At 40.5% G+C, this 12526-nt stretch overlaps 1 protein-coding gene across 7 annotated transcripts in view; it reads right to left on the reverse strand.

The window, feature by feature from the left end:
• Nucleotides 1-5159: 5159 nt before the first annotated feature.
• Nucleotides 5160-12526, reverse strand: part of CYRIA (CYFIP related Rac1 interactor A) — a 107137-nt gene continuing 99770 nt past the window's right edge. For all 7 annotated transcript variants that reach the window (XM_040622893.1, XM_040622899.1, XM_040622892.1 and 4 more), the window contains 2 exons: nucleotides 10501-10571; nucleotides 5160-8503 (listed from right to left, as the gene is read on the reverse strand). In XM_040622893.1, the coding sequence (XP_040478827.1) occupies nucleotides 8440-8503; nucleotides 10501-10571 (135 nt within the window). In that variant the 3' untranslated portion in view covers nucleotides 5160-8439. The remainder of the gene's footprint in view (nucleotides 8504-10500; nucleotides 10572-12526) is intronic.

Consider the following 12526-nt stretch of genomic DNA (forward strand, 5'->3'; position numbering starts at 1 on the left):
CACAGGAAAAAAAATAATCTTCTTATTAGTTACTTAAATGGGCATTTGGTTAAAAAATTAATTTACTTAACAAGGAAGTTGTCTAAGTCTACTATGGGCTATGTATTACTAGGCAATCGTGATAGAATGGTGAGCAAGATGGAGAAGGACTTTGACTTGATGAAGCTTATAGCTAGCCAAAAAATTAATGGTAGTAAAGAAATTGTAAGTATGTGTTATGAAAGAGGAAATATAGTGGGTTATGGCAACATATACCTAGGAAAGATGCAAAAATCTAAGGATTGGAGATGGGGCTTCAAAAAAAGTGATCTTTAAGCTAACACAAGAAGATTGGGGAAAGAATTAGGTAGGTCAAGGAATGTAATGAAGGGTGAATTCTGTCCAAATTCTTCCAAAAATTTAAAAGGAGGGAAGACTTTCCTGATACATTCTACGAGGCTAGAATTATTCTGATACTGAAGACAGGTGAAATCGTTACAAGAAAAGTAAACTAAAAGCTAATACCCCTCACGAACATAGGTGCAAAAATTCTCAACAAATTTTTAAAAAGTCAAATACAAAAATGTGTAAAAAGGACAAAAAATTCCTGAGTAAGTAGAGTTTACCTCAGCAATGCAAAGTTGGTTTAACATTCAAAAACATTCAAAAATATAATTCCATATTAATAGACTACAAAGAAGAAAGATCTGTGATTATCTTAATAGATTCAGAGAAAGCATTTGCCAAAATCCAATATGTATTCTTTTTTAACTCCTTATACATATTAATAATAGCTTTTTAAAAAAGTTTTTTCTGCTAATTTTATCATCTCTGATATTTATGGATGTGTCTCTATTGTACTGATAAATATTCCCTGATTCTCTGCATGTCAACTAAATTTACCATATGTTGTATGTGGTAGATGCTAAATTTTTGAGAATCTAGTGCTTTCATTGTGTGATTGATTGATTGACTGATTGATTTAAATTCCAGTATAGTTAACATACAGTGTTGTATCAGTTTCTTTTTTGTGTTCAATATAGTGATTCTCATTGAAAATGGCAAGATCTAATCATTTTTATGGCTGAATAATATTCCATTGTATATATATACACCAAATCTTCTTTATTCATTCATCAGTCAATGGACATGAGCTGCTTCCATTATTTGGCTATTATAAATAATGCTTCTATAAGCATAGGGTGCACGTATCCCTTCAGATTAGTGTTTTTGTCCAACATATATGCTTGATAAAAGTTCCAAACAAAAAAAAGATTCTCAATCTGATAAAGAACATCTACATATAGCCTACAACTAACAACACTCATAATGATGAAAGACTATATACTTCCCCTTAAGATCAGGAACTAGGTAGGAATGTCCATTCTTACCAATTTTGTTCAACATTGTGCCAGAAGTTAATTGGTGTCATAGGGCAAGGAGAAGAAATAAAAGGGGTTCATATCAAGAAAGAAAAAATAAAGCTATATTTACTCACAGTTTATGTAAAACATATTATGAAATCAAAGATGTCCTAAACAAATGGGGGAGGCTTATTATATTCATAGACCAGAGACTCAATATTGTTAAGATGTCCATTCTTCTCAAATTGATATGTAGATTCAAAGAAATCTTAATAAAATTCCAACAAGCTACTGTGTGTGTGTGTGTGTGTGTGTGTGTGTGTTTAGAAATCAAGAAGCTGATTCCCATGCAGAATATGGTCTACCTTCCCGTGAAGATTTACAATCAATAAAAAAATCTAGTACTAAAACAAAATAAGTAAAAAAAATATTGTGTTAACCTTGTTTCACAAGTACTTGAAAACTGAAAAAACTTTAAAAAAATTTTTTGAAACATCAATTAACATCTCTGGGAATATTTTTCAGGAAACTTGCTAAAGGCAATCCTATGACACAGACATGGTCAGATATATGTCACAGGAAAATGAGTGTTGGCTATATAAAGAATGGGCAGGAGGGAGAGTAAGAGCTGGAAGATCTTCTAAGGAAGAGATGGTGAAGCATAGAGGAAATAAAGCAAAATGAACTGGGAGAAGTTGATTTTGAGACCTTTTTAGAAAGAATATTTGTTAGGACTAAACGATCAGCTGAAGGAGTTAGGGCAAGGAAAAAAGAAGAGCCATTCCTATGCGTTTGGCTTGAATCTAAAACTATGAATATGAAAACCCAAGATGATAACTGCGCCTTTCTGAACTATTTTCTGCCCATCTTATGTGATATTCAGAACTCTCAGGAAAGAAAAATGCTTTTCCAGCTACCTAGCCACTTAACTTTTCTAATGAACATATTGTCTTTGATAATCAGAGTTTTAGAGACAAAGTGGAACGAAGTAATAGGACTTACAGATTCCAGGATAAATGACTATGGAGTGTTAGGACAACATGCCCAGATTGCTATCCAAGGTGCTGAATTGATTTGTCTAGTTATTGAAAACCCTCTGCTTCCGTTGCCCTTTTGCCTTTGCCTCAAGCTCAGTTCTCTGATGGAATAGCAGCCTTGTCCCAGACCAAGCTAGACTTCATCTGATACCATGCCTGCCCTTGTCAGGACTAACTGACTCTGACTTTTGATCAAGACAACAGCCTGATTTCTCAGCTGGACTCCTAGCATATCAGCAGCAAGCTGCAAGCTGTGTCCACAGAGGTTAAAAATATTCTGGCAGGGGCACCTGGGTAGCGCAATCGTTAAGCGTCTGCCTTCGGCTCAGGGCATGATCCCAGCATTCCGGGATCGAGTCCCACATCAGGCTCCTCCGCTGGGAGCCTGCTTCTTCCTCTCCCACTCCCCCTGCTGTGTTCCCTCTCTCGCTGGCTGTCTCTCTGTCAAATAAATAAATAAAATCTTAAAAAAAAAATTCTGGCAGGTAGGTAAATATTTCCTTAGGAATAAAGTTGACCAGACAAGGGAGCAGATACTTTGTTACTGTCGATAATTGTGAGCTATAGAAATTAATTCTCTGGGTTTCATTTAGGCACATTCAGGTGTCAGAACCCTGAAGTTTTCCCTTCGCAGGCAGCTTCTATTGGCTGCCAGCTTACACTGAGCTTGACCCTGTAAGGGGCATATTCTCTTCCCTTAGGAACTTAACATCTAGTGTAAGAAACAAACATATAAAGTGCTGTTCAGTGTCCTATATTTAGTATCAAATAAATTAAATGCATTAGAGACCAAGAACAGAGAGGATTAGCAGGAATTGGGGTGGTTAAGGAAAGCTTCTGGAAGAGGTAGAGTATGACCCAGGCCTTGATGTCTAGGTAAAGTTCAGATAGGCAAGGAAGAAGAGGGGGTGCATTAATGACACTATCATAGGAGTGGATACGCCTATGGCACACCAAGGTAGTAAATACTCACCTGGTTCAGCCTAGAGTTCCCTTTTACCTTCCCCACCCACATTCACATATAACACTATCACATTTATATCCCTCCCTGCAGGGTTTGCATTATTTCTCCTATACAAAAGTAAGAAAAAATCATATATTATTGACATTTGGAAGAAAATAATTTTACAATTTCCTTCAAGTTCTTTTGATATTTTTTGGAGATCGGCTTTTTCAATGTGGAAGGAGCCTTTTAAAACCACTGGTCCTCAAGTCACAACATTGGAGACTTGACCTCTTAGAGTAAGAATGTCTAATAAAATATAGCTCTTGACTCGAAACAAAGCCTGTCATAGGGCAAACAAAGACAATTTAAAAATGGACAGTAAGTGCAGGCATAGAGAAGAATCTAGAAATACGCAATTTATGAGAAAAACTGGAAGATTTCATAGGGAAAAGACTTTCTTAAAATGAGTGTACAAGATCTCTCAGCCTAAATAACTCTATACGAAATTCTGGGATTTATCTAAAATCCTACTTACCACAATTTCAAATGATATTTTTATAGAACTTGTAACTTGATATGACCAGGGCAGAAAAACTCCCTTCTTTGTAGTCTGACTTGGAGCTGAAGAGACAGAACAGTCAAGACCTCTCTTTATTACTGTATAAAGGGTGTGTGGGGTGTGATCAGCAAGGTTTTGTTTCTTTCTTTGTTTCTTTCTTAGAGACCAAGATTTTGGCATTGGATGAAATAATGTACTTAATGACTATGAATAGTATAAGTAAATTGTATAAATAGTAGACATACATATTATTTAGTATTACTTTATCACTTAAGTTGTGATGATTAAATATAGTACAGACCTTTCAAGCAGCAAATGCCTGCCTAGAAATTCTATCTTCTCAATGATACCCCAGAATTTAAAGTCAGTGTGAATACAGATTGCATATACTCACTATTCACCAGGTTTCATTAATGTGTTCAGCTAAACTCCTCATCTCCATCCTTCCAAGAGAGCCCTGATTAGCAACCAACTTTTTGGCTGGTAGGTTATCTATTCATCACTAGCTATATTCTTCTTCATAATCACACATACACTCATTTTTTTTTCATGTCTCTTGACTTTCAACACTCCTTTAATTAGGGTCTTTCTCTTTCTTTCTTGGCCCTTTTTCTCTGTCCTTCCAGCTTGTGTCCATTTATAATTTGTCAATGTACCAATTTACAGAAAACTCCCCATTTTTACTCATTTTCCTTTGAGTCCCAAATAGTCCTAATTATTGTACCTTTGTTTTTTTGTATAGGGCATCTTTTGGGGACTCTGATCCATTGATAGCACACACAATTAGGTCTCAGGTGAAAAGCTTAAAAGGTGCGGGAATGTCCTAAAACAGTTTTCTATTCAATTTTTAGAAGATTGTTTTAGAGCTTAAGTTGCCAGAAGAATGTACATATATAGAATAAGTTAGTGGCTAACTTTGCTGAATCCATAAAGGGCTACTACTCTTAAAAGATGGAATGCCTGGGTATTTATTGGGGTTCCTTAGCATCCTTGGACAAGTAGGTCTTGTGTATCCCTAGATATCAATCATGCCTCTTATTATTCTATACCTTTTTAAGCAATGAAAGATCTTTGCTGAAATGAATAAAATGTAGCTGGTACCAAGAGCAGAACATTTTGCGTATTTTATGTTGTATATAAAGAGAGGTGAAAGGCAGATGGTGTGATTTGCTGGTCCCCAGAGCAGGTGTTTAGCAAATATTGATGTTTAGCAAATACCTATGATCATGTGCTCATCACCCACTCAACGTTGAACATCATATGAAATAGAGGTATATTTTTAAATATATGTACCAAACTTTAATTTTCATTTCACACTCAAATCTTCTGTACAAAAAGAGGCAAAGCAGGCAAAAAAAAAAAAAATTACAATGACTTCAGCAAACAACATCTGACAATTTTAAAACAGCTCTGTGTATGCAACAGCCTTTATAGATATAATGGGGAAGTTAGGTTCCAAAATGTCTTCAAGATAAAATTCCACTATTTATTATTAATATCTAGAAAAATTTGTAGCTGTTTGGCTACAAGATTGAATGAGAATTCTCTGAATTCTACTTGCACAATTGGATTCCAAGATTGGGGAGGCTTCATTTTTCTTTTGAGGAAGCATGATTATTATTTTTTTTTTTATTTACGAGTGATGATGTATCAAAAACCTCAGTTTACCATTAATGTCTTGATATAATGATGATGACTAGAGGCAAATGATGAAGCATGAGATTAACTAACAATTAAGAGATTACTATCAAGAGATTCTTTCTGGTTGTTAATAAATACTCCAGCCCTAATGGGCTATCACAATTCAAAACACTCATTGCCACTTGCTTTCCATTAGCAGGTCTTAGTGATGCATGAAAAACTTCTGAGAACAAAGTCATGATGCCAAAGGAGCAGTGCATCTGAGAAATGTAATTTTCACCTGTTGTCTGCCCCAAATAAATATCTGAGTAATGAAAAATGCTGTTTATTTGAAAACTATGAAACATCAAATAAGAAATAGAGTTAACATTGACATGGATACTGTGGCTAGCACTTTCCCCTAAACCACCCACGGCGCTTAAACACATGTGCATGCAGCACACACAGAAAAAAAAAACATGATTGTTCATGGACTCCTGATGCCTAGAGGACAGTCTGTTAAAAGAATTTGTCTCCCACGGTAGCTCAGGAGTGGACCCAAGATCCATTACCTGTTAGTGATCACAGACATTCAATTAACTTGTCCTCCGGATCATCAGAGGCAACAGTTCCGGCCCTGGGCTTTTAAAAATCCATGTACAGGTGAATCTTAGCTTTGAAACAAGGTGGCCTGGCTAAATTGGGGCAGGCCAGCAGCCCCTCCTATATGTTTGGTCCCATTTGATAAAAGTCTAATTAAAAATTATAAATGTGCTCAACTATTTTCTCTGCAAGTCCTTTCCTCTCTCCAAGACCTAAGCTCCTCACCTGATAAAGGGAACAAATGGACTCAATGATGATAAAAACTGAGCGCCTCTATAATTCCTGTCTTGACAGTTGCTGCCCAAAGAACACGCGGCTGCCAAATTGAACATTTCTTAAGCTGAATAGTCAATGAGTTTGTTCACCCATTGTTACCCCATTTCCTGGCTTCCTCCAAGGTGTTAAAATCCCTAGGTTTGAAAAGGTCATGAAGGCCATCTAAGTGCATTTCTGTCCTGTTGAGAGACCCTCCCCCCGCCCCCATCCAAGGAACTGTACTGATTCAGCTTGAAAAGTTCTAAGGAAAAGGGTCTTTCTTCTCTCTCTGTTGACTGACATTTAGATATAAATCAGAGAATCTGTTCTGCCACTTGACTGGATTTTTTGTTGCTGTTGTTGTTAAAAATAAAACAAAACAAAAGTATGTTTCCCCTTTTTTGGAGGACTTGAGAGAATGCCAGCTGGATACTAAAGTCTGGAAATCAATTGTGTCTGACAGCTCGTTCCTTGGGATACGGTGAATGAAACCCTGATGTACCCAGGCCCAATTTCAGGGATCATCAATCACTGGGCAGCTCTTTCCTTCTATCAGAAATAGGCAAGTAATAATATAAACCAGACTGGAGACTGACTTAAAAGTGTCTACTCTCATCCCATAGTATGTATGCATAGGCCACATGGTGAAGAGGGAAAGAATCAGGAGTGAGGGATCCTGGGCTCGAGTCCTACATGGGGTTGACCCTGTTTGACTTCACCCTCGACTCATTTCTCCACTGCAGGTTGGAATAGATTTCCAAGGTTCCATTATAAGCTCTGATTGGCAGACAAAATGACTCTAGGTCTTGTCCTATCTTCAATCATCAAGACAAGGTGGAGTGATGTTTCCTGGACTCTATTTCCTAAGGAAGCACGTAAGAGTCAGCCATTGTGTTGGCTCGTTGCCTCGTAGGGCTCTTGGAGATCATCTGTTCTAATTGCCCATTTGACAGATGAAGAAAGCGAGACACAGAGAGCTTAAGTGACTTTCCAAAGATCACACAGTGGATCCACACAGCTAGGACTGAATCCAGGAACTCAGACCAAAGTTTTACACACTGCAACAAGCTAGTGGTGCGGTCAGGAAGGAGCTACCTTTTAAATATTAGCGAACTGGAAAATGTAGGGTTTCCCCCCTCTGAATTCCCTGGTTTTCTGGAAATGAGTGAAGAACCCTAGACTTCTGTCACCACATGAACAGCCCACAAAGGGCAGGGCCCATTTTAGGAGGGGGGCTGTGCATCCAGAACCCCACTGACACCTGGAATGTCAGTAAAATTACCCGAAGCCAGAGGGTTGATGCGGACAGATGACTGTCCTGTTGCCTGTGTGTCCTTCCTCCCAGCCTGTCCCCCAGTTCCAAGACAACCACCTTCACAGCTCAGCGATGACAGCACATCTATCTATTCTCACTTCTTTCTTACAAATGGATTCAAGCATAGGTGATTTTCCTCTTGCAGAATCAAAAGGGAACGTTAGAGGAATATAAATCCAGAGAGAAGGGAAATATGTTGATAAATAAAATACGTGCAAACAAAAAAGCTGCCCATGTGGTTTGCAGTCTGAGGCAAGAGAGGGGGGCGTGCTGAATTCCAAACACTTGAGTTTGTGTCTTCACATGCATTTTTTCTTTTCTTGGATTCCTCTCTCCCTCTGTCAGGATAACGGCTGTGTTTCTTGTGGCCAAGCCGACACAGGAAATCAAACACTTCGTGTTTCTAAAAGTAAACTTCCCAGAGAGATTACACAGCTAGAATTAAAACACTACCACACACTATTGGGAATTTCAGATTGTTACAGGTGTAGTTGAAGGGCTCCAGTAGTAAAGGTCCACATCTCCAAACTTTGGCTTTGGAGAAAAGGGTTTTGTTTTAGACAGCAATGGTAAGGCTCTCAAGTCAATTTATGCTCTGCTGGGTCGAGTCAGTCAAGATACAAATTAAAGTCCATATATTTCAGTGACAAGAAGGAAACGGTTATGTAGATACACAAGTATTAACATCAATCTGTATTAAATTATGTAAACATATACATCTTCTGAGGTCAGTACATAGATCCTCTTCTTCGAGCAGAGCTCTACTGAAGCATTGCTCGAATCTGTTTGGAAGTTGATTCATCATTCAAGTGCTTGGTAGTGAACCTGGATGGAGAGAAAGCGACGGGGGTCAGTGTGTGAACAGTGCTCTGCCAAAGCTTCACGATGACTCTCAGCCCGTCTTTGCCTCGAGAGACACAATGGCTGTTTAGAAATCAAACTTGGGCTCGTTCTTACACAAATGACTACACTTCGATACCCAGCGTATTCTCAGATGGATTTAAGATTTGATTCTTTTTCCTAAAGGAATTTTGTATTGTGGTTCTTCAACAAGTAGACCTTTTATCTAGTTAAATAAATACGCGGAGGGGATAGAAGCCATCTCACTTTCCGGGGAAGGAGACCTGGTGTGAAGGAGTGAAGCATCTCAACCATTTAGGCTCCCCCTCCTGAGTTACTCATTTCAGAATGCGGATCTGCACCGCAACATTCCCGAAACTTCAATGTGGATGGTTTTCTACTTTCCTGGGAACGCTTACGCTCATTGCCACCACAAGGGGGCGCAAATGCAGGTAAACAAACCGGAAAAAAAGAGGAGCGAAGTCTGCATCGTCACATTAACCTGGCACAGGAATGGTGTGTGGAAAGGAAGGAAAGGCGAACTAACATGTCATCAAGCCTTGCCAAGTCCTACGCACTTCGTGTAAGTTCTCATTTCACCCACACTAACTCTTTGGGGAAGAGGTTCCTGCCGCCATTTCACAGGTGAGAAAACTCAGAATCAGAGAGGTGAAATGACCCATTTCAGGCAAAAATCTGCCAATGGGTGATTTGTGAGCGACCTGTGGCTTCTGATTTGGACCCAAGTCTGTCTGCCTCAAAAGCCATTCATCACAGTACCTACAAGAAACCCCAGATGCCAACACTCAGCCCTGTGCCCTGCTCTTCATGAAGCCTTGCTTGACTGAATGAAGCTGCAAAGTTAAAAAAAAAAAAAAATTCAGGCACTAGAGTCTTACTATGTATGGGAAGCCAGCCTGCCGTGAAATAGGCACCAATGGAGAAAAGCTTGGTTCACGCAGGGAACCTGGAAGGCTCCTCTGTTAATGCTGCATCTGTTCTGAAGAACGATGACCTACACAAAACAGCATCAACCTCGGTCTTTGTCATTAAATGTGTGGCTGTCTCTTCATTTATTAAATGGGGATAATAGATCACCTTCCCTCTTGGAGTTGTGATAATTAAATGAGACAACGGACGCGGGAGTGGCGTATAAGACATGAGTGTTGAACACAGGTAGAAGATTATTGATCCGTTCCACTCCTACTTACTGAACGCTTACTGCATGCACAAGAGTAAGTGGGACTCGGAAATATCAAAGATGAATAAGACAGCGAGGACCATAAACCTTCCAGATTGCAATCCAGCATCGGAATGATTTACGTGGTAGTGTGATTCAACACATTTCTGTAGGTGTGTCACGGCTGAAAAATAAGAATCCCTTCTCTGGAGTGTATGAAGCACGTGTATCCTTGGGAGAGGCTGCTTGGGCATCAGCTGTCAGCAGTGAGAAGCTGAAGTGAGCCACAGCTGCCAAACGCTTGGGCATCCAGACAGGGCAGAGCAGGTCACCCAGGGAGCTTTAGAACCCAGAGTGGATGCCTGGGTCCCCCCCGCCCCCCGGAGACTCATCATTCGGTCCTGTTGGAGCCTGAGCATCAGGGTTTTCAAAAGCCACCCACAGTTCTCATGTAAAGCCAGGTGAAGGGGAAAGTGAGCCTCGGGAAGGTTCTTCTGACGAGTCTTCACTAACCACAAGGAAGCACAGCCTGGAGTTAGGCTCACGGCCTGTGGGGTCACACAGGCCTAGGGTTAGGTTCTAGCTCTGTCGTCTGCTGTGTGACGGTGGGCAAATTAGTTAATGTCCCTACATCTCAGTTTCTTCCATCTGATAAAAATGGTGCTGTGCTGACTTCAACTGGTTGTTGGCAAGATTAAATGTGTGAAGACAGGCACGGGGGTAAGCCTGGTGCTCTGGGGCCTGGTCCCCAACAGCAGCTAAATTTGAAGTCTCTCTGAAGGGTTGCAGGGCTGAGGCTTACCTGAGGGCATTCAGCAGCCCCTCCACACTGTCCGGGGCCTGTTCCTTCAAAACCTTTATGCAGCCTTTCATCTGGGAGGAGAAAGCACAACATTTTATTAATAGCCTAGCAACTGTGTCCATGATAGTATCCGTTCATACTACCATCGGTCCCTAATCAGATCGTGTTATTTCTGCCCAGAGAAATCAAATACAGAAATGACCAAGAGACCTTCCTACTCCCTCACGTTAGTGAGCTGCTCCTTGGGGCGCTTCTAGAAGTTGTGTATCGCTTTTCATACTCTCCTGCCATTGCACAGTTCATGTGTCTGCCATTTGTGGACAAAGACTTGAGACTGTGATCTAGTCTTGAGCTCAAGAGCCAAGCACAGGGCTTCCCCCACCCCCACCCCCATAGCTGCTCAGTGGACACAGACTGCGTGAATTACAAACCCAATGATTTTCTGCCACTCCTCTTTCCAGGATGCTATTCCTCCTTTAGCTGTTTGGCAAACCCTTAACACTTTTTTCTTTCTTTCTTTCTTTCTTTTTTTTTTTTTAGGACACAGCTAAACATCACCAAAACCAGGAAGCCTCTGGGCATCTCATTACCCTCATCAGGTAGAAGTAACCACCACCTCTTTGTGCTCCCAACAGCATGCTGGCACTTATCAGAGGCTCTTGGTGATTTTAGTGCCTGGGTAATTTTGGCTCCCTCACTAGGAGGGGACTGGTGAAGGACAGAGGTTGAGAATACGAACCACGTATTCTCGAACCACGTGGGGGCAGACGGCTTGGGTTTCCTCCATCCTTGCTTATTTAGTACCTGCCTGAACCTGGGCAAGTTTCTTGGTTTTTTGTGCCCTTGGAATATAATTTATTCATAATTTGGGAAGTGTATGGAAACTAAGTTTACATAGATCACATTATATTATGCATATCCTAGATTTTTTTTTTTTTGACAAAGGAAGTATCTTCCCACACAAAAAAAATACAATTGCTCATTTTAAACTCAGATGTTCATCCTCTGTATTGAATTTGGGTAGACCAAGGGCCTCTTTTATAATGGTCTCTTTCAAACATTTTCTGTGGGTATACTTCTGGTATGTAGGACGTTTTATCTTATGGCCTGATAAGACCCTGGTAGACTGATGGAGGTAGCCAGAAGCACAAGGTTGAGAGTCATTTGCGGGTCACATAAAGGCTCATCAAGAAAGAATGTCATGGTCCATCAGAGATGTCTGTCGTGGGTGCAGGTCGGGCAGAAGCTACAAACATGCCAGGTGTGTCCCATCCTGAGCCTACTCACTTCCAACAATGGGCTTTAGCCCAGAGATGTAGAGATTTGGTCCTTTTCCCAATGGAGCCCATGGTCTAGTGGTAAGAGACACCCCCAGGGTTCTCTGATAAGTGCCCGTATTCTCTCAGGAACACAAAGAGCCTGGCTTTCTGGCACCCAAGAATAGCACCTCTTCTCTCAATGACCCAGCCCTTCTGGGCCTCAGTGACTTGGCTCTGATGATTCACTGCTCCAGGAGCCCTCCTCCTCCACTCTGTCTACCTGGGAAAATTCTAGCCCTTCTCCAAGATCCACTTCCAACATCACCCTCTGTCTCTTCTCAAAGTAGAATAAGCTTCTCCCTCATCTGGGTTTCCAGGGGGTGTTCTTTGTAAGTGCATATAATGAATGACACGCATCTCAGGGCTTCACAAATATTTGTTTTTTCACGGTTGATACTCGAAGGTTGTATAAACCGGCTGCCTGTAACCGCTGGCTTAGAAGCAGACTGGTGTCTGAAGGAGCCCATCTTGAATACGTACTATATTTGCTAAGCCTGAAACTTTCTTACAGCAACATGCACACCTCAGGATGAACCAGCTTTTCCTAGTGAGACCGAGGAACAAATAGATTTCATAAAGACTATGCGTGGTTAGATTTAACATTATGTAATGATTACGACCTCAACAGAAAGACTCAGTAAATGACCCAGTGTATTTTTAATTGTTGACTCTGTGACAAGTTAACAAGTCGCTCTGGTCAATGAGAA

The sequence above is a fragment of the Ursus maritimus genome, unplaced genomic scaffold, assembly GCF_017311325.1.
Source record: "Ursus maritimus isolate PB19 unplaced genomic scaffold, ASM1731132v1 scaffold_6, whole genome shotgun sequence".
Taxonomy (NCBI): Eukaryota; Metazoa; Chordata; class Mammalia; order Carnivora; family Ursidae; genus Ursus; species Ursus maritimus.